Raw genomic sequence first — 23,445 nt, 5'->3', positions numbered from 1 at the left:
ATCAATGAATTTGGTAAAGTGGCAGAATACAAAATTAATGCACAGAAATCTCTTGCATTCCTATACACTAATGATGAAAAATCTGAAATAGAAATTAAAGAAACAGTCCCACTTACCACTGCAACAAAAAGAATAAAATGCCTAGGAATAAACCTACCTAAGGAGACAAAAGACCTGTACGCAGAAAACTATAAGACACTGATGAAAGAAATTAAAGATGGTACAAACAAATGGAGAGATATACCATGTTCTTGGAATGGAAGAATAAACATTGTGAAAATGACTCTACTACCAAAAGCGATCTACATATTCACAGCAATCCCAATCAAACTGCCAATGGCATTTTTCACAGAACAAGAATAAAAAATTTCACAATTTGTATGGAAACACAAAAGACCCCGGATAGCCAAAGCAATCTTGAGAAAGAAAAACGGAGATGGAGGAATCAGGCTTCCAGACTTCAGACTATACTACAAAGCTACAGTAATCAAGACAGTATGGTACTGGCATAAAAACAGAATTATAGATCAACGGAACAGGATAGAAAACCCAGAGGTAAACCCACGCACTTATGGTCACCTTAATTTTGATAAAGGAAGCAAGAATATACAATGGAGAAAGACAGCCCCTTCAAATAAGTGGTGCTGGGAAAACAGGACAGCTACATGTAAAAGAATGAAATTAGAACACTCCCTAACACCATACATTAAAATAAACTCCAAATGGACTAAAGACCTAAATGTAAGGCCAGACACTATAAAACTCTTAGAGGAAAACATAGGAAGAACAGTCTTTGACATACATCACAGCAAGATCCTTTTTGACCCACCTCCTAGAGAAATGGAAATAAAAACAAAAATAAACAAATGGGACCTAATGAAACTTACAAAGCTTTTGCACAGCAAAGGAAACCATCAACAAGGTGAAAAGAAAACCCTCAGTGTGGAAGAAACTATTTGCAAATGAAGGAACTGACAAAGGATTAATCTCCAAAATATACAAACAGCTCATGCAGTTCAATATCTAAAAAAAGCAACCCAATACAAAAAGGATAGAAGATCTAAATACACATTTCTCCAAAGAAGATATACAGATTGCCAACAAACACATGAAAGGATGCTCAACATCACTAATCATTAGAGAAACGCAAATCAAAACTACAATGAGGTATCACTTCACAACAGTCATAATGGCCATCATCAAAAAAATCTACAAACAATAAATGCTGGAGAGGCTGTGGAGAAAAGGGAACCCTCTTGCACTGTTAGTGGGAATGTAAATTGATACAGCCACTACAGAGAACAGTATGGAGGTTCCTTAAAAAACTAAAAATAGACCATATGACCCAGCAATCCCACTACTGGGCCTATACCCTGAGGAAACTATAATTCAGAAAGAGTCATGGGGCTTCCCTGGTGGTTGAGAGTCCACCTGCCGATGCAGCGGACACGGGTTCATGCCCCGGTCTGGGAAGATCCCACATGCCGTGGAGCGGCTGGGCCCATGAGCCATGGCCGCTAAGCCTGCGCATCCGGAGCCTGTGCTCCGCAACGGGAGAGGCCACAACAGTGAGAGGCCCACGTACCGCAAAAAAAAAAAAAAAAAGAGAGAGAATCATGCACCACAATGTTCATTGCAGCACTATTTACAATAGAGCCAGGACATGGAAGCAACCTAAGTGTCCATCAACAGATGAATGGATAAAGAAGATGTGGCATATATATGCAATGGAATATTACTTAGCCATAAAAAGAAATGAAATTGAGTTATTTGTAGTGAGGTGGATGAACCTAGAGTCTCTCATACAAAGTGAAATAAGTCAGAGAGAGAAAAACAAATACTGTATGCTAACACATATATATGGAGTCTAAAAAAACAAAAATGGTTCTGATGAACTTAGGGGCAGGACAGGAATAAAGATGCAGAGGTATAGAATGGACTTGAAAACACGGGGACGGGGAAGGGTAAGCTGGGACGAAGTGAGAGAGTAGCACTGACATACATACACTACCAAATGTAAAATAGATAGCTAGTGGGAAGCAGCCGCATTGCACAGGGAGATCAGCTCGGTGCTTTGTGACCACCTAGAGCGGTGGGATAGAGAGGGTGGGAGGGAGATGCAAGAGGGAGGGGATATGGGGATATATGTATACATAGAGCTGATTCACTTTGTTATACAGCAGAAACTAAAACATTGTAAAGCACTTATACTCCAATAAAGATGTTGGAAAAAAAAGTCAGTTGCATTCGTATATGTTAACAATGACCAATCCAAAAAGAAAATTAAGAAAATAATCCAATTTACCATAGCATCAAAAAACATAAAAATATTTAGGAATAAAATAAACCACGGAGATGAAAGATTTTAACAGAGGGAACTATAAAACATTGCTAAAAGAAATTAAACAAGATACAAATAGATGGAAAGACACCCCATGGTCATGGATTGGAAGACTTACTACTGTTAAAATGTACATAATAGCCAGTGCAATCCCTATCAAAATCCCAATGGCATTTTCTGCAGAAATAGAAAAATACTAACATTCATATGGAATATCAAGGGCCCCCAAATTGCCAAAACAATCTTAAAAATCAAAACAAAGTCATAGGCCTCAACCTTCCTGATTTCAAGATACACTACAGCAAAAGTAATTAAGACAGTGCTGCACTGTCATATAGATAGATACATATATATACCTAAAACTAATACAGTGTTATATGTGAATGATACCTAAATTTTTTGTTGTTGTTTTTTTTTTTTTTGTGGTACACGGGGCTCTCACTGTTGTGGCCTCTCCCGCTGTGGAGCACAGGCTCCGGACGCACAGGCTCATGGGCCATGGTTCACGGGCCCAGCCGCTCCGCGGCACGTGGGATCTTCCCAGACCAGGGCACGAACCCGCGTCCCCTGCATCAGCAGGCGGACCCTCAACCACTGAGCCACCAGGGAAGCCCAATATCGAAATTTTTAAAAATAAAAATAAAAAAATAATTTAAAAGATACATAAACCAATGGAACAGAATTGAAAACCCAGAAATAAACCCTATTACATATGGCAAAATGATTTTATACAAGAGTACCAATGGGGAAAGAACCATCTTGTCAACAAATAATGCTGAAAAAATTAGATATCCACATGCAAAGAATAAAGTTCATCCTTCCCTTACACTATGTATAAAAATTAACTCAAAATGGATCCATAACCTATATACAAGATCTAAACCTATTAAACTGCTGGAAGAAAACACAAGGGAGAAGCGTCAGGAAATTGGATTTGGCAATGATTTCTTGGACATGACACCTAAAGCCCAAGCTTAACAAAAGCAAAAATAAACTAATGCGAGACTTCCCTGGTGGTCCAGTGGGTAAGACTCTGCGCTTCCAGTGCAGAGGGCCTGGGCTCAATCCCTGTTTTGGGAACTAGATCCCAAATGCATGCCACAACTAAGAGTCCACATGCCACAACTAAGAAGTCCACATGCTACAACTAAGATGTCTGCATGCCACAACCACGAAGCTTGCATGCTGCAACTAAGACCCAGTGCAGCCAAAATAAATACATAGAAAAAATAAAACTTTGAAAAAGAATGAAAAAAATAAACAAATGGGCCTACATCAAATTAAAAAGTCACCACACATCAAAGGAAACCATCAACAAAATGAAAAGGCAATCTATGGAAGGGGAGCAAATATTTGCAAGCCATATATATTAACTGTAAAAAGGCTTAATATCTAGAATATATAAGGAACTCATGCAACTCAATAGCAAAATAACAAATAACCTGATTTTAAAATGGGCAAAGAAATAAAAAAATGAATAGACATTTTTCCAAATAAGACATACAAATGAACAACGGGTACATGAAAAGGTGTTCAACATCACTCATCATCGGGGAAATGCAAATTAAAATCATATGAGATATCACCGCATACCTGTGAAAATGTGTATTAAGAGAAAATAAGCACTGATAAGGATGTGGAGAGAGGGAACCCTCATGCACTGTTGGTGGGTATGTAAATTGATATAGCAACTATGGAAAACAGTATGTAGGTTTCTAAAAAAAAATTAAAAATATAAGTACCATATGATCCAGCAATCCCACTTTCAGGTATATATCCAAAGGAAACAAAATCAGTATCTCAAAAAGATATCTGCGTTTTTTCTAGGGGGAAGATGGCGGAAGAGTGAGACGCGGAGATCACCTTCCTCCCCACAGATACACCAGAAATACATCTACACGTGGAACAACTCCTACAGAACACCTACTGAAGGCTGGCAGAAGACCTCAGACCTCCCAAAAGGCAAGAAACTCCCCACGTACCTGGGTAGGGCAAAAGAAAAAAACAGAGACAAAAGAATAGGGACGGCACCTGCACCAGTGGGAGGGAGCTGTGAAGGAGGAAAAGTTTCCACACTCTAGGAAGCCCCTTCGCGGGCGGAGACTGCGGGAGGCGGAGGGGGGAGCTTCGAAGCTGCGGAGGAGTGCACAGCAACGGGTGCGGAGGGCAAAGCGGGGAGATTCCCGCACAGAGGATCGGTGCCGACCGGCACTCACCAGCCCGAGAGGCTTGTTTGCTCACCCGCCGGGGCGGGCGAGGCTGCGAGCTGAGGCTCTGAGGCCCGGGTTTAGGTTTCGGACGGAATGCAGGGAGAGGACTGGGGTTGGCGGCTTGAACATAGCCTGAAGGGGTTAGTGCACCACAGCTAGCCGGGAGGGAGTCCGGGGAAAAGCCTGCACCTGCAGAAGAGGCAGGAGACTTTTCCTTCCCTCTTTGTTTCCTGGGGCGTGAGGAGAGGGGTTTAAGAACGCTGCTTAAAGGAACTCCAGAGACGGGCGCGAGCCGCGGCTAAAAGCGCGAAACCCAGAGACAGGCGCGAGCCGCGGCTGAAAGCGCGGACCCCAGAGACGGGCGCGAGCCGCGGCTGAAAGCGCGGAATCCAGAGACGGGCGCGAGCCGCGGCTGAAAGCGCGGAATCCAGAGACGGGCGCAAGCCGCGGCTAAAAGCGCGGACCCCAGAGGCGGGCGGGAGACGTTAAGGCTGCTGCTGCCGCCACCGAGGGGCCTGTGTGCGAGCACAGGTCACTCTCCACACCCCTCTTCCGCGGAGCCTGTGCAGCCCGCCACTGCCGGGTTCCCGGGATCCAGGGACAACTTCCCCGGGAGAGCGCACAGCGCGCCTCAGGCTGGTGCAAAGTCACGCCGGCCTTTGCCACCGCAGGCCCGCCCCGCACTCTGTGCCCCTCCGTCCCCGCCGGCCTGAGTGCGCCAGAGCCCCCAATCAGCGGCTCTTTTAACCCCATCCTGTCTGAGCAAAAAACAGACGCCCTCCAGCGATCTACACGCAGTGGCAGGGCCAAATCCAAAGCTTAGCCCTGGGAGCTGTGAGAACAAAGAAGAGAAAGGGAAATCTCTCCCAGCAGCCTCAGAAGCAGCGGATTAAAGCTCCACAATCAACTTGATGTACCCTGCATCTGTGGAATACCTGAATAGACAACCAATCATCCCAAATTAAGGAAGTGGACTTTAGGAGCAAGATCTATGATTTTTTCCCCTTTCCTCTTTGTGTGAATGTGTATGTGTATGCTTCTGTGTGAGATCTTGTCTGTATAGTCTTGCTTCCACCATTTGTCCTAGGGTTCTATCCGTCCATGTTTTTTTTTTAATTTTTTTTCTTAATAATTAATTTTAATAAACTTATTATACTTTACCTTCGTTCTTTCTTTCTTTCTTTCCATCCTTCCTTCCCTCCTTTAGACAACGAATCATCCCAAATTGAGGAGGTGGTCTCTGACAGCAAGATTTAGGATTTTTCCCCATTTACCTCTTTTAGTGAGGGTGTACGTGTATGCTTCTGTGTAAGATTTTGTCTGTATAGCTTTGCTTCCAACATTTGTCCTAAGGTTTTTCCGTCCCTTTTTTTTTTTCTAAATAAGAAGTTTTTAATTTAATAACTTTATTATACTTTATTTTATTTTTACTGTATTTTCTTTCTTTCTGTCTTTTTTCCTTCTTTCCCTCCTTCCTTCCTTCCTCCCTCCCTCCCTCCTTTCTTTCCTTCTTGCCTTCTTTCCTTCTTTGCTTCTTTCTTTCTTTCTTCCTTCCTTCCTACCCTCCTTTCCTTCTTTCTTTCCTCATACTTCTACTAATTCCCTCTACTTTTTCTCCCTTTTATCCTGAGCCTGTGGATGAAAAGCTTTTGTTGCTCCAGCCAGGAGGCAGGGCTCTGCCTCTGAGGTAGGACAGCCAACTTCAGGACACTGATCAACAAGAGACCTCCCAGCTCCACATAATATCAAACGGCGAAAATCTCCCAGAGACCTCCATCTTAACACCAGCACCCAGCTTCACTCAACGACCAGCAAGCCACAGTGCTGGAAAACCTATGCCAAACAACTAGCAAAACAGGAACACAACCCCACCCATTAGCAGAGAGGCTGCCTAAAATCATAATAAGGCCACAGACACCCCCAAACACACCACCAGACGTGAACCTGCCCACCACAAAGACAAGATCCAGCCTCATCCACCACAACACAGGCACTAGCCCCCTCCACCAGGAAGCCTACACAACCCACTGAACCAACCTTAGCCACTGGAGACAGACATCAAAAACAGGAGGAACTACAAACCTGCAGCCTGCAAAAAGGAGACCCCAAACACAGTAAGATAAGCAAAATGAGAAGACAGAAAAACACACAGCAGATAAAGGAGCAAGATAAAAATGCACCAGACCTAACAAATGAAGAGGAAATAGGCAGTCTACCTGAAAGAGAATTCAGAATAATGATAGTAAGGTTGATCCGAAATCTTGGAGATAGAATGGACAATAGATTGGACAAAATGCAAGAATCAGTTAACAAGGACCTAGAAGAACTAAAGATGAAACAAGCAACGATGAACAACACAATAAATGAAATTAAAAGTACTCTAGATGGGATCAATAGCAGAATAACTGAGGCAGAAGAACGGATAAGTGACCTGGAAGATAAAATAGTGGAAATAACTACTGCAGAGCAGAATAAAGAAAAAAGAATGAAAAGAACTGAGGACAGTCTCAGAGACCTCTGGGACAACATTAAACGCACCAACATTCGAATTATAGGGGTTCCAGAAGAAGAAGAGAAAAAGAAAGGGACTGAGAAAATATTTGAAGAGATTATAGTTGAAAACTTCCCTAATATGGGAAAGGAAATAGTTAATCAAGTCCAGGAAGCACAGAGAGTCCCATACAAGATAAATACAAGGAGAAATACGCCAAGACACATATTAATCAAACTGTCAAAAATTAAATACAAAGAAAGCATATTAAAAGCAGCAAGGGAAAAACAACAAATAACACATAAGGGAATCCCCATAAGGTTAACAGCTGATCTCTCAGCAGAAACCCTACAAGCCAGAAGGGAGTGGCAGGACATACTGAAAGTGATGAAGGAGAGAAACATGCAGCCAAGACTACTCTACCCAGCAAGGATCTCATTCAGATTTGATGGAGAAATTAAAACCTTTACAGACAAGCAAAAGCTGAGAGAGTTCAGCACCACCAAACCAGCTTTACAACAAATGCTAAAGGATCTTCTCTAGGCAAGAAACATAAGAGAAGGAAAAGACCTATAATAACGAACCCAAAACAATTTAGAAAATGGGAATAGGAACATACATATCGATAATTACCTTAAATGTAAATGGACTAAATGCTCCCACCAAAAGACACAGATTAGCTGAATGGATACAAAAACAAGACCCTTATATATGCTGCCTACAAGAGACCCACTTCAGACCTAGAGACACATACAGACTGAAAGTAAGGGGATGGAAAAAGATATTTCATGCAAATGGAAGCCAAAAGAAAGCTGGAGTAGCAATTCTCATATCAGACAAAATAGACTTTAAAATAAGGACTATTAAAAGAGACAAAGAAGGACACTACATAATGATCAAGGGATCGATCCAAGAAGAAGATATAACAATTGTAAATATTTATGCACCCAACATAGGAGCACCTCAATACATAAGGCAAATACTAACAGCCATAAAAGGGGAAATCGACAGTAACACATTCATAGTAGGGGACTTAAACACCCCACTTTCACCCATGGACAGATCATCCAAAATGAAAATAAATAAGGAAACACAAGCTTTAAATGATACATTAAACAAGATGGACTTAATTGATATTTATAGGACACTCCATCCAAAAACAACAGAATACACATTTTTCTCAAGTGCTCATGGAACATTCTCCAGGATAGATCATATCTTAGGTCACAAATCAAGCCTTGGTAAATTTAAGAAAATTGAAATTGTATCAAGTATCTTTTCTGACCACAACGCCATGAGACTAGATATCAATTACAGGAAAAGATCTGTAAAAAATACAAACACATGGAGGCTAAACAATACACTACTTAATAATGAAGAGATCACTGAAGAAATCAAAGAGGAAATCAAAAAATACCTAGAAACAAATGACAATGGAGACACAACGACCCAAAACCTGTGGGATGCAGCAAAAGCAGTTCTAAGGGGGAAGTTTATAGCAATACAAGCCCACCTTAAGAAGCAGGAAACATCTCGAATAAACAACCTAACCTTGCACCTCAAGCAATTAGAGAAAGAAGAACAAAAATACCCCAAAGCTAGCAGAAGGAAAGAAATCATAAAAATCAGATCAGAAATAAATGAAAAAGAAATGAAGGAAACAATAGCAAAGATCAATAAAACTAAAAGCTGGTTCTTTGAGAAGATAAACAAAATAGATAAACCACTAGCCAGACTCATCAAGAAAAAAAGGGAGAAGACTCAAATCAATAGAATTAGAAATGAAAAAGGAGAGGTAACAACTGACACTGCAGAGATAAAAGAGATCATGAGAGATTACTACAAGCAACTCTATGCCAATAAAATGGACAATCTGGAAGAAATGGACAAATTCTTAGAAATGCACAACCTGCCAAGACTGAATCAGGAAGAAATAGAAAATATGAACAGACCAATCACAAGCACTGAAATTGAAACTGTGATTAAAAATCTTCCAACAAAGAAAAGCCCAGGACCAGATGGCTTCACAGGCGAATTCTATCAAACATTTAGAGAAGAGCTAACACCTATCCTTCTCAAACTCTTCCAAAATATAGCAGAGGGAGGACCACTCCCTAACTCCTTCTACGAGGCCACCATCACCTTGATACCAAAACCAGACAAGGATGTCACAAAGAAAGAAAACTACAGGCCAACATCACTGATGAACATAGATGCAAAAATCCTCAACAAAATACTAGCAAACAGAATCCAACAGCACATTAAAAGGATCATACACCATGATCAAGTGGGGTTTATTCCAGGAATGCAAGGATTCTTCAATATACGCAAATCTATCAATGTGATAAACCATATTAACAAATTGAAGGAGAAAAACCATATGATCATCTCAATAGATGCAGAGAAAGCTTTTGACAAAATTCAACACCCATTTATGATAAAAACCCTGCAGAAAGTAGGCATAGAGGGAACTTTCCTCAACATAATAAAGGCCATATATGACAAACCCACAGCCAACATCGTCCTCAATGGTGAAAAACTGAAAGCATTTCCACTAAGATCAGGAACAAGACAAGGTTGCCCACTCTCACCACTCTTATTCAACATCGTTTTGGAAGTTTTAGCCACAGCAATCAGAGAAGAAAAGGAAATAAAAGGAATCCAAATTGGAAAAGAAGAAGTAAAGCTGTCACTGTTTGCAGATGACATGATCCTATACATAGAGAACCCTAAAGATGCTACCAGAAAACTACTAGAGCTAATCAATGAATTTGGTAAAGTGGCAGGATACAAAATTAATGCACAGAAATCTCTGGCATTCCTATATACTAATGATGAAAAATCCGAAAGTGAAATCAAGAAAACACTCCCATTTACCATTGCAACAAAAAGAATAAAATATCTAGGAATAAACCTACCTAAGGAGACAAAAGACCTGTATGCAGAAAATTATAAGACACTGATGAAAGAAATTAAAGATGATATAAATAGATGGAGAGATATACCATGTTCTTGGATTGGAAGAATCAACATTGTGAAAATGACTCTACTACCCAAAGCAATCTATAGATTCAATGCAATCCCTATCAAACTACCACTGGCATTTTTCACAGAACTAGAACAAAAAATTTCACAATTTGTATGGGAACACAAAAGACCCCGAATAGCCAAAGCAATCTTGAGAACGAAAGAAGGAACTGGAGGAATCAGGCTCCCTGACTTCAGACTATACTACAAAGCTACAGTCATCAAGACGGTATGGTACTGGCACAAAAACAGAAAGATAGATCAATGGAACAGGATAGAAAGCCCAGAGATAAACCCATGCACATATGGACACCTTATCTTTGATAAAGGTGGCAGTAATGTACAATGGAGAAAGGACAGCCTCTTCAATAAGTGGTGCTGGGAAAACTGGACAGGTACATGTAAAAGTATGAGATTAGATCACTCCCTAACACCATACACAAAAATAAGCTCAAAATGGATTAAAGACCTAAATGTAAGGCCAGAAACTATCAAACTCTTAGAGGAAAACATAGGCAGAACACTCTATGACATAAATCACAGCAAGATCCTTTCTGACCCACCTCCTAGAGTAATGGAAATAAAAACAAAAATAAACAAATGGGACCTAATGAAACTTCAAAGCTTTTGCACAGCAAAGGAAACCATAAACAAGACCAAAAGACAACCCTCAGAATGGGAGAAAATATTTGCAAATGAAGCAACCGACAAAGGATTAATCTCCAAAATTTACAAGCAGCTCATGCAGCTCAATAACAAGAAAACAAACAACCCAATCCAAAAATGGGCAGAAGACCTAAATAGACATTTCTCCAAAGAAGATATACAGACTGCCAACAAACACATGAAAGAATGCTCAACATCATTAATCATTAGAGAAATGCAAATCAAAACTACAATGAGATATCATCTCACACCAGTCAGAATGGCCATCATCAAAAAATCTAGAAACAATAAATGCTGGAGAGGGTGTGGAGAAAAGGGAACCCTCTTGCACTGCTGGTGGGAATGTGAATTGGTTCAGCCACTATGGAGAACAGTATGGAGGTTCCTTAAAAAACTACAAATAGAACTACCATATGACCCAGCAATCCCACTACTGGGCATATACCCTGAGAAAACCAAAATTCAAAAAGAGTCATGTACCAAAATGTTCATTGCAGCTCTATTTACAATAGCCCGGAGATGGAAACAACCTAAGTGCCCGTCATCAGATGAATGGATAAAGAAGATGTGGCACATATATACAATGGAATATTACTCAGCCATAAAAAGAAACGAAATTGAGCTATTTGTAATGAGGTGGATAGACCTAGAGTCTGTCACACAGAGTGAAGTAAGTCAGAAAGAAAAAGACAAATACCGTATGCTAACACATATATATGGAATTTAAGAAAAAAATGTCATGAAGAACCTAGGGGTAAAGCAGGAATAAAGACGCAGACCTCTTAGAGAACGGACTTGAGGTTATGGGGAGGGGGAAGGGTGAGCTGTGACAGGGCGAGAGAGAGTCATGGGCATATACACACTAACAAACGCAGTAAGGTAGATAGCTAGTGGGAAGCAGCCGCATGGCACAGGGATATTGGCTCGGTGCTTTGTGACAGCCTGGAGGGGTGGGATGGGGAGGGTGGGAGGGAGGGAGACGCAACAGGGAAGACATATGGGAACATATGTTTATGTATGACTGATTCACTTTGTTATAAAGCAGAAACTAACACACCATTGTAAAGCAATTATACCCCAATAAAGATGTTAAAAAAAAAAAAAAAAAAAGATATCTGCACTCCCATGGTCTTTGCAGCATTATTCACAATAGCCAAGATATCGAAAAAGTCTAAGTGTCCATCAATGGATGAATGGATAAAGAAATTGTGATATACATACAAAATGCAATATTATTCAGGCATTAAAAAAAAGGAAAACCTGCCATTTGTGACAACATTGATGAATCTGTAAGACACTATGGTAAGTGAAACAAGCCAGACACAGAAAGAAAAATATTTCATGACCCCATTTATGCATGAAATCAAAACAAACAAAAACAACCCCTCATAGTAACTGAGAGTAGAATGGTGATTACTAGGGGCCAAACAGAGGGGGTCACAGGAAGTTATTGTTAAATGCAGACAGTTTCAGTTTTGCAAGATGAAAAGAGCTCTGTAGTGGAAGGCAGTGATGGTTACACAATATAAATGTACTTAACACCACTGAATTGTACACTTAAAAATGCTTAAGATAGTATACTTTATGTTCATTTTCCAATTAAAAAATTAGAAAAAATGTGTATATAAATATATATATGTGTGTGTGTGTATATATATAGCAAAACACGAGAAAGTATATTTTATAATGTTACTAATGCTTATGCAGAGTAACATTACACATAATTTATTTTCCTATGTACTTTTCATACTTCTTTAAATGTTCCACAATAATACTTTCAAAATCAGCTAAAACACAATGAATGTTATTTTTCAAAACTCACAAAATAAGAAAATGTATTACCAAATAATACATACGGTATTATTTAATTTCTAAGAATAATATGTGTAACTATGGAAAAATAAGGTAAACAAAAATATGTTGACAAGAGTTATCTCAGAGAAACAGGATTATGATGACTTTTATTTTCTTTTTGTATGCCTTCATTTTTAAATTTTCATTATTTATGCCATTACTTTTGTAATATAAATGTACTTATTTAAAAAACACAGTAAAATATAAATACTACATATGAAAATATTAATGACCCAGTCAATGCTGTACATAAAGGACAATTCACAGACATAAACGCCTATGATAAATAATGCTTTCCAATGCTTTTTTTTTTTTTTTTGCGGTACGCGGGCCTCTCACTGTTGTGGCCTCTCCCGTTGCGGAGCACAGGCTTCGGACGCGCAGGCTCAGTGGCCATGGCTCACAGGCCTAGGCACTCCGCGGCATGTGGGATCTTCCCGGACCAGGGCACAAACCCATGTCCCCTGCATTAGCAGGTGGACTCTCAACCACTGCGCCACCAGGGAAGCCCTCCAATGCTCTTTATAACTACTTAAGGCACTATATCTAGACTAATATTGCTGCCTGGATTATCATATTCAAGATCAAACAACCAATATAACTTTAAATATTTTATTATTAAAATGATTGTTAATAATAATGAATAGTAATTATTATCAGTTTATCTTGTTTTATTATTATTAGTAGTAGCTTATAATTAAAATATTAAGTAATATTTTATGCTTAGCAGTTTACACAGAATACGTACATTACGTTCTTCCTTAGCTGCTGCTTCTAACTGAGCTGCAAGTTGTGAACAACATACCAAGAATGAATTCAGATCATTCTCAACCTTATGAAAAAAAGAGAAAGTTACTTTTATTTCAGAATTCATATGCATATCCATCTATATTTTAGAATATTTAACTACTTTTGAAAATAGTTTTGTGTATGTAATTTCTGTCCCTTGAAATGCATAAAACGAGAAACCATGTTCCAAATGCTATACCAGCAAATTTTCCCAGAAAGAAAGTACATTCTGGGGAGTGGCTCAGTAATGACATATACCCAGCTATGTCTCTCTTCACATTCTCCTCTACACAGGTGTAGAAAATCAAGCATTCCAGCCTTAGCCTTCTGAAATTTAGGGGTAGCAGAAAAAGTACACACTTAAATATACGTTAAATAATGCTTTGTGTTAAAAAATGAATGCTAATTATGACTTCTGATTATAACTATACTTGCCAAGAGATAATAGTCTTTCACCCTTACTTAATGAGCAATAGAAAATTTTGAGGAAAAAAAGTTACATATTAAAATGTCACAATGACTGAATCTCTTTTAGTAGAGCAGTGATCTGTAAATCCGAGAATTGACCAAAGATAAATAAACCTCAGATGCTTATATGCAGTTTGAATTCTGACAGAATGTTCTCCAGGACAAATATGATCCCTCAATATTACATTTTAAACATACTCAGAGGTTCATATTTTTTCATCATGGTAAAACCTATAGTCATATAAGAGACAGAGCGGGAAACTAAAATAGTCATTCAGGAGAGTGGGAAAATGAATTAACTAGAGTTACTAATCACAAATATAAAGTGAGACCATTAGCAGACTTGGGGATTTTCTTCCACCCACATTCAGGTGCCACAAATAGACGATGAACATCAATTTGATCAAGATACATGTTCTTTTCAAGTGCACACAGAACATTATCCAGGATAGATCACATGCAGGGCCACAAAGCAAGCCTTGCTAAATATAAGAAAACTGAAATATCAAGCATCCTTTCTGACCACAACACTATGAGGCTAAAAATCAACTACAAGAAAAAACTGCAAAAAACACAAACACATGGATGCTAAACAATATGCTGCTAAACAACCAGTGGCTCAATGAAGAAATCAAAGAGGAAATCAAAATATACCTAGAGACAAATGAAAATGAAAGCATGATAATCCAAAACCTACGGGATGCAGCAAAAGCAGTTCTACAGAGGGAAGTTTACAGCAATACAAGCTTACCTCTGTAAACAAGAAAAATCTCAAAAAACCTAACCTCACGCCTAAAGCAACTAGAATAAAGAACAAACAAAAGCAAAAGTTAGTAGAAGAAAAGAAATCATAAAGATCAGAGCTGAAATAAATGAAATAGAGATTAAAAAATCAATAGAAAAGACCACTGAAATCTAATTCTTTGAAAAAACAAACAAAATTGATAAAACTTTAGCCAGACTCAAGAAAAGAAGGGAGAGGGCCCAAATCAATAAAATCAGAAATGAAAAAGGAAAAGTTACAACCAACACCACAGAAATACAAAGGATCATGAAACTACTACAAGCAACTATAAGCCAAAAAAATGGACAATCCAGAAGATATGGACAAATTCTTGAACCAAGAACAAAGAGAAAATATGAACAGACCAATTATCAGAACTGAAATTGAAAGAGTAACTTAAAAACTCCCAAAATACAAAAGTCCAGGACCAGATGACTTCACAGGTGACTTCTACCAAACATTTAGAGAAGAGTTAACACCTATCCTTCCGAAAATATTCCAAAAAACTGGAGAGGAAGGAAGACTTCTGAACTCATTCTATGAGGCTACCATCACCCTGATACCAAAACCAGACAAAGATACCACAAAAAAAGAAAATTACAGCCCCACATCACTGATGAACATAGGTGCAAAAATCCTCAAAATACGAGCAAACCTACTCCAACAATACATTAAAAGGTTCATACAATATGACCAAGTGGGATTTATCCCAGGGATGCAAGGATTTTTCAATATCCACAAATCAATCAATGTGATACACAACATTAACAAATTGAAGAATATAAACCATATGATCATCTCAATAGATGCAGAAAAAACTTCTGATAAAATTCAACATCCATTTATGATTAAAAAAAAAACTCTTTAGAAAGTAAGAATAGAGGGAACATACCCTCAACATAATAAAGGCCATATATGACCAACCCACAGCTAACATTATACTCAACTGTGAGAATGCCCACCCTCGCCACTTTTACTCAACATAGTTTTGGAAGTCCTAGCCACAGCACTCAGAGAAGAAAAAGAAAAGGAATCCAAATTAGAAAAGAAGAAGTAAAACTGTCACTGTTTTCAGATGACATGATAGTATACATAGAAAATCCTAAAGACACTACCAGAAAACTACTGAAGCTCATCAATGACTTCAGTAAAGTTGCAGGATACAAAATTAATATACAGAAATCTGTCGCATTTGTATACACTAACAACAAAAGATCAGAAAGAGAAATTAAGGAAACAACCCCATCACATCAAAAAATACAATAAAATAAAGTACCTAGGAATAAACCTACCTAAGGAAACAAAAGACCTGTTCTCCAAAAACTGTAAGACGCTAATGAAAGAAACTGAAGGTGACACAAACAGATGGAAAGATATACTGTGTTCTTGGATTGGAAGACTCAATAGTGTTAAAATGACCATACTACCCAAGGCAATCTATGCTTTCAATGCAATTCCTATCAAATTACCAATGCCATTCTTCACAGAACTAGAGCAAAAAAATTTAAAAATTTGTATAGAAACACAAAAGACCCCGAATAGCCAAAACAATCCTGAGAAAGAAGAATGGAGCTTGAGAAATCACTCTCCCTGACTTCAGACTATACTACAAACCTACAGTAATCAAAACAGTATGGTACTGGCACAAAAAGAGACACATAGATTAATGGACCAGGACAGAAAGCCCAGAAATAAACCCAAGCACATATGGTCAAATAATCTACAACAAAGGAGGCAAGAATATACAATGCAGAAAAGACAGCCTCTTCAATAAGTGGTGCTGGGAAAACTGGACAGCTACATGTGAAAGGATGAAATTAGAACACTCCCTAACACCATAAGACAAAAATAAACTCAAAATGGATTAAAGACCTAAATGTAAGGGCAGACATTATAAAACGCTAGAGGAAAACATAGGCAGAACACACTTTGACATAAAACATAGCAATATTTTTTTGGATCCCTCTCCTAGAGTAAAGGAAACAAAAACAAAACTAAACAAATGGGACATAATTAAACTTAAAAGCTTTCACACAGCAAAGGAAACCATCAACAAAACAAACTTACAGACTGGGAGAAAATATTTGCAAATGATGCTACCAACAAGGGATTAATTTCCAAAATTCACAAACAGCTCATGTGGCTTAATATCAGAAAAACAAACAACCCAGTCAAAAAATGGGCTGAAAACCTAAATAGACATTTCTCCAAAGAAGACATACAGATAGGCATATGAAAAAGAAGACATACAGGCACATGAAAGGATACTCAATATTGCTAATTATTAGAGAAACACAAATCAAAACTATAATGAGATATCACCTCACACTAGTCAGAATGGACATCATTAAAAAGTCTACAGATAATATATGCTGGCGAGGGTGTGGAGCAAAAGGAACCCCCCTACCTTGTTGGTGGAAATGTAAATTGGTGGAGCCACCATGGAGAACAGTATGGAGTTTCCTCAAAAAACTAAAACTAGAGTTACCATATGATACGGCAATCCCACTCCTGGGCATATATCCAGAGAAAACTCTAATTCAAAAAGATATGTGGGGGCTTCCCTGGTGGCGCAGTGGTTGAGAGTCCGCCTGCTGATGCAGGGGACACGGGTTTGTGCCCCAGTCTGGGAAGATCCCATATGCCGCGAAGCGGCTAGGCCCGTGAGCCATGGCCGCTGAGCCTGCGCGTCCGGAGCCTGTGCTCCGCAACGGGAGAGGCCACAACAGTGAGAGGCCCACGTACCGGAAAAAAAAAAAAAAAAAGATATGTGGGGACTTCCCTGGCAATCCAGTGGTTAAGAATCCATGCTCCCATTGCAGAGGGCACAGAGGGCACAGGTTCGGTCCCTGGTCAGGGAATTAAGATGCCGCACGGCACAGCCAAAAAAAAAAAAAAGAGAGAGAAAGAGAGAGACAAGGAAATAAAAACATTCAGATTGGACAAGAAGAAGTAAAACTGTCCTTATTTGAAGATGACATAATTGTCTATGTATAAAACCCCAAAACATCTACAGAAAGATTCCTAGAATAAAGAAGTACATTGAGCAAGGTTGCAAGATGTATGATCAACACACGAAAATCAATCATATTTCTATATACTAATAACAAACAGGTGGAAACTGAAATTAAAAATATAATGCCATTAAAAATCATTCCAAAAAACATGAAATATTAATGTATAAATCTGAAAAACAATATACAGGATCTTTATGATGAAAATTACAGAATGCTGAAGAAAGAAATCAAACAGGACAATGAAATCAATCAAATAAATGGAGAAACATACTATGTTTATGGTTTGAAAGACCCAACATAGCTATTTTATTACATGAAGCCAAACTCAATCCCTAACTAACAAAACTAATTATAAAATAGAAGAATAATGACCAACGAGTACAGTGTATTATAGTCGACTATTAAGAAATATGTAAAAATAATTCGTCTCATCAATAGACTGAAGGTGAAGCACATAATCACCTTAATAGTTATATCATTTCAATATATACAACACAGACATTTACTAAAACTCAGTAATCTCTTCAATGTTGGGGGTTTTTTATTTAGCAAACCATAAATAGAAGAATACTTTCTTAACATAATAAAGAATATACATTGCAAACCAACAGCCAACCACAAGCTTACATATTAAATAAGAGATGCATTAGCATCAAAAGTAGGCTCAAGACATAGATATGCGGTGGTGTGATGATTTGGGAGATTGGGATTGACATGTATATACTGATGTGTATAAAATGGATGACTAACAAGAATAAAAAAATAATAATAATAAATAAAATGTTTAAGAACATATACAAATGAATGAAAACAAATTTAAAATTGAAATCCAATAAATACTTTAGTAATTAAAAAAAAGATATAGACATGTCTTAATTAAACTTTAAGATAAGTGTTGGCAGAGAATGGAAAAATCAGTACACTACTTTCAAGTTTCCTAGGAGGATCATTTTCATGGATGGGGGATTCATCTGAGAACATATACAGACTCTAAAAGAAAATCTTAGCCCTTTTCAGCATTAATGTCTCTACATTAGCATTACATATACTTACAGGAAAGGTTAATCCTTCATGTTCAGGCTTCACAACTGGTTCTTCTCCACTTGGAATGCTAAATCCATAGGTTTCTTCCAAAGTAGAAACAACCTATGAGAAAAATCAAAGCAAATTATGTACTTATATAGGGTAAAAATATTACATTAAATCTAAAAAGATATTTAATCAACTATGTCAGAACCATTTTAGCAGTAAGACTTACTTCTACCAGTACCATAAACTTAAATTTTCCATTTCATGCCCCACCTCATATCATCCTGAAGAAGGAGTATGAGCAATAGGCCTTGATCCCTCCCTAGCAATGAAGATAGGCCCTATGACTCTTCCACTTCTGTGTTGAAGAGAGTCTATGAACAGCTGAAGCATCAACTCTACTTACCATCAAAGTTTACCTCAAAATCTAATTAACTTGGCTTTCCTCTTTGAAGAGAGTGGGGAAAATAGGGAGATAGAGACCAGAAAGCAACACATTTTTAAAGGAAATTCTCTGAGCTAACCCCCTGAACTTTGAGCAAACTTGTATTTTGGAAGTTTGATGAACTATATTTTTTTTCTATATTTGTGCTATTCCTCATTGTTCTCACTTGGTATTTGGTACATTTACAACTCAATTCTGGATCACTGTGCAACGAACTCAGAAAAAAGGAAGATATTTTTTCCCCAACACTAACAGCTGGAGTTTCTAAAGTGCAGAGAAAAGCTACAGAGCAGGCATGAGACTGAGAAAAGCCTATCCTTAGAAAGATCTGCTTGTGTCTCAGAACTTGGATTTCAGGAGGGTTCCCACTATTCACTGACTGATGACAGTGGCTCACTGTCCCTAAACTCATTGTACCAACTATATGATTTATGCTGAACACATGCTTTCCTTCAGGGAGTCTGGAATTTTGGTACATGCTAGGCAGAGAGTACCTAGGTGACCAACCTCCAATAAAACCCTGGGCACTGAATCTCTAGTGAACTCCTCTGGTAGGTATTTCACATGTGCTGTAACAACTTGTTGAAGGAATTAAGCAAGTCCTGTGTGACTCTAAAGGGAAAGAAATCTTGGAAACTTGCACCTGGTTTCCTCGAGACTTCACCCCATGTGCCTTCTCCTTTTGCTGATTTTGCTTTTAATCCTTTCACTATAATATATCTTGGCCATCAATATGACTATATACTGAGTCCAGTGAGTCCTCAAAGGAAATCACTAAACCTGACGATGGTCATGGGGACCCCCAACCCAAGCACCAACAAGTATCTTACCATCTTCAGATGTTTGGTAATCTTCCTGATCAATTCATCTTCTGCTACTAACTCCTCTGTCTTACTTGATGGAATGGGCAAAGCATACCTTATGATGGATTCCCCTGTTGGTGGAGATCTTAAGACCACTGGTTCAAGTTTATCACGTACTAATTTTGCACTATGTTTTTCCTTTGGTTTAGGTGACAATGGTGAATTAAATACTCCTTTTTTATATGTTAATTCTGGAACATTTGCCAATTTACTACTAGATGCCAACAGATGCTTTACTGGCTTCATTTTGTTATTTACTTAGCTTCTGAATTATAGATGAAAAATTTTTATTCCTCCCTGTAAATAAAACATTAAGATTTCAGATTAAAAATGATGGCAGATTAAAAAGAATGAAATAATGCCATTTGCAGCAACGTGAATGGGCCTGGAGATTATCATACTAAGTGAAGCAAGTCAGACAGAGAAAGACAAATATCATATGATATTGCTTATATGGGGAAACTATTATTTTTAAAAAGATACAAATGAACTTATTTACAAGACAGAAACAGACTCCTAGACTTAGAATAACAAACTTATGGTTACCACAGGGGAAAGGTGGGCCGGGGTGGGGGAGGGTAGATAAATTTTGGGATTCACATATACACACTACCATATTTAAAATAGATAACCAGGGACTTCCCTGGTGGTCCAGTGGGTAAGACTCCGTGCTCCTAATGCAGGGGGCCTGGGTTCGATCCCTGGTGGGGGAACTAGATCCCACATGCATGCCACAACTAAGAGTTCGCATGCCACAACTAAGAAGTCCGCATGCCACAACTGAAGATCCCGCATGTGGCAACTAAGCCCCAGTGCCGCCAAAATAAATGAATAAGTAAAAGAGATAGCCAATAAGAACCTACTGTATAGCAAAGGGAACTCTACTCAATATTCTGTAATAACCTAAATGGGAAAAGAATTTGAAAAAGAATAGATATATATACATAAAACTGAATCACTGTGGTGTACACCTGAAACTAACACAACATTGTAAATCAACTATACGTCAATATAAAATAAAAATTTTAAAAAAGAAAAAAAAATGACAGCCAGACTATCAATTGCCATGAAGATGGTGAATCCCAAAATGAACTCTGGAGAAATTACAAAATGGAGAGGGAAACATTCCTAACAACAAGAAAAAAAAAACAAACCTGTGAGAAACCCCTAGACGTGTGATTTATGTGTGGGCATTCAGGACAGGAGCTGAAGGGAGGGAAGAAGACAGTGGCAGCAGTGAAAGAACGTATTCAGAAAACTTTAAAATTTTATTTTTACCTTTCCCCACCATCCTTGAGCTAATATAGGCCCTTTATATATACCATTATTTCCATAGACAGTAATAGTCTATTATTTGCTGATCCCAGGGTATCAGCAGAGTAATACCGGGGCAGCACCAATGTCATGCTAGAATAAGGAAGTATAGACTGGGTAGGACTTATTAAGCTTTCATTCTCCTACTTCTCTCTTTCCAAAGCTGATTAAGACTCAGAACAATGCCTCCTCCCATGGGAATTGTCTGATAGACTGGCAAAATTAAGATAGAATAGCATTGGCTCTCTGTTGTCTGCAGTGCTCCACACACAGACTAGTCCCATTGTTGTGGGTTGAACTGTGTCCCCGAAATAGATATGTTCAAGTCCTAACCCCTGGTACCTGGGAATATGACCGTATTTGAAAATACAGTCTTTGCAGATGTGATCAAGTTAAAATGAGGTCATATTGGAATAGGGTGGGCCCTAAATCCAATAACTGGCGTCATTATAAGAAAGCCATGTGGGCTTCCCTGGTGGCGCAGTGGTTGAGAGTCCGCCTGCCGATGTAGGGGACGCGGGTTCGTGCCCTGGTCCGGGAGGATCCCACATGCCGCAGAGCGGCTGGGCCCGTGAGTCATGGCCGCTGAGCCTGCGCGTCCAGAGCCTGTGCTCCGCAGCGAGAGAGGCCATAACAGTGACAGGCCCGCGTACCGCCAAAAAAAAAAAAAAAAGAAAGCCATGTGATGACACTTGTACACAGACGTACAGGGAAGCAGGCCACGAAATGACAAGGGCAGAGATTGGAGGGGTGCAGCTGCAAACCAAGCAATGTTAAGGATTGCCAGCACCCACCAGAAGCTGGGAAAAACCTTCAGGGGGAGCACAGCCCTACCAACACCTTGATTTCAGACTCCTAGACTCCAGAATTGTTAGATAATAAATTTCTCTCACAATAAATTGTTTTAGGCCACCCGTTTTGTGGCACGTTGTTACGGCAGCCCTAGGAAACTAATTTGCTGATGGAAATGATTCAGTAGAAAGCAAAAAGTATGACTGGGAGAGACGGAATTGCTGTGATGATACCCTTGAGTAAACAAGAAGAAATGGGTTTTAAGGCACGAATGGGCCAACTCACTTTAGACAGGAACAGGGAAACTTTACCTAAGGCAGCAGACAGGAAGGCAGAGATGTGGGCTACTTCAAGAAACCAACAGAAAAGGATGGGGCACTCACCAGGTGCTAGAAAACGGCCTAATAAATGGATCCATGAAAGTTCACAGAAACTTAAAAAAAAAAAGTTACATGCAGTGAACACTTATAAAAAAATACTTAAGGATTTTACACATTTGCTCCATTTAACTCTCCTAACAATGCCAGGAGGTGGATACTCTATCACCATAAAATTACCCAAGTTTATCAGTCACTTTCCACCACGAAGACAAACGTTTTCTGGTTTCCCTTCAAGGATTAGCTTGATATCCATTTCAAGCCCTTTAACGACACATTATACAAAACTGTGGGGGTGGGAGGCATAGGGTTTACGGTCCTTAAATTCTCCATCAAGACACGAGAAGCTCAGCCGCAGCTGAGGCAGTCACGCGGGGGGGAGGGGGGGCGGGGAAATGAAGAGAGAAGCAAGGATGTTTTGGTCAGGGAATCTGTGAACACGCTCACAGCTGACGAGGTAAGTCCCCCACCACTCGGTATACCTGCCGAGGCTGCTGGCAGTCAGGCTACTGGGTGGTTTGGCCCTGGCGAGGCTGGCTCTACGGTGAAAACGCTGGAAATTCTGAGCCTCCCAGACTTCCTTCAAGACGGAAGCCTGCAAATCCTGCAGACTCCAGCCCTGCTGCTTTACAAACGGACATTTGTGCCGCCAGGAAACGCCGAGCTTCAGCGTCCCCGGGCGGCCGCAGCGAGGATAAGACGCCAGCCGCCGGACGGCCGTTGACGTCACGTCACGACGCCGACGTCCTACGTCAGACGCCGCGGGCGGGAGCCGCCCATCCCACGCGCGCGGGGAGAGGGGCGAGGGCTTCCGGCAACGGCGGGGCCTTCGAGAGGCTGCGCGCCTCCACCGCGCCCTCGGTATCCTATGCGATTACTTCCAGACGCCTCACACGCGGAGATGCTTACAGGCTTTTGGCCTCGAGAAATAACGTCCCGTTTAGTGCTATAAGAGCTTGGACTACACCGACAAAGCCT

General features: G+C 39.5%; 1 protein-coding gene and 1 long non-coding RNA gene across 37 annotated transcripts in view; one reads left to right on the top strand and one right to left on the bottom strand.

Moving 5' to 3' along the window:
* The window catches only part of CCDC7 (coiled-coil domain containing 7), a 293,096-nt gene extending 269,920 nt beyond the window's left edge, over positions 1-23,176 (bottom strand). For 14 of the 36 annotated variants that reach the window (XM_049705553.1, XM_049705552.1, XM_049705551.1 and 11 more), the window contains exons 1-4: positions 22,950-23,174; positions 19,952-20,281; positions 18,701-18,793; positions 13,338-13,421 (exon numbers count right to left, since the gene is read on the bottom strand). In XM_049705553.1, coding sequence (XP_049561510.1) covers positions 13,338-13,421; positions 18,701-18,793; positions 19,952-20,230 — 456 coding nt within the window. In that variant the 5' untranslated portion in view covers positions 20,231-20,281; positions 22,950-23,174. Of the gene's footprint in view, positions 1-13,337; positions 13,422-18,700; positions 18,794-19,951; positions 20,282-22,949 lie in introns of all 36 variants that reach the window. The other 22 variants (XR_007475369.1, XR_007475372.1, XR_007475373.1 and 19 more) reach the window with 5 other exon arrangements.
* LOC125963418 (uncharacterized) lies at positions 883-11,439 on the top strand. The gene is made up of 2 exons (XR_007475379.1): positions 883-1,167; positions 10,973-11,439. It is a non-coding gene; the product is annotated as an uncharacterized LOC125963418 (long non-coding RNA).
* Positions 23,177-23,445: the final 269 nt, after the last annotated feature.

This window comes from Orcinus orca, chromosome 2 (genome assembly GCF_937001465.1).
Source record: "Orcinus orca chromosome 2, mOrcOrc1.1, whole genome shotgun sequence".
NCBI classification, from domain to species: Eukaryota; Metazoa; Chordata; class Mammalia; order Artiodactyla; family Delphinidae; genus Orcinus; species Orcinus orca.
The sequence above is the reverse complement of the archived record's forward strand: the minus strand, read 5'-3'. Positions and strand labels throughout refer to the sequence as shown.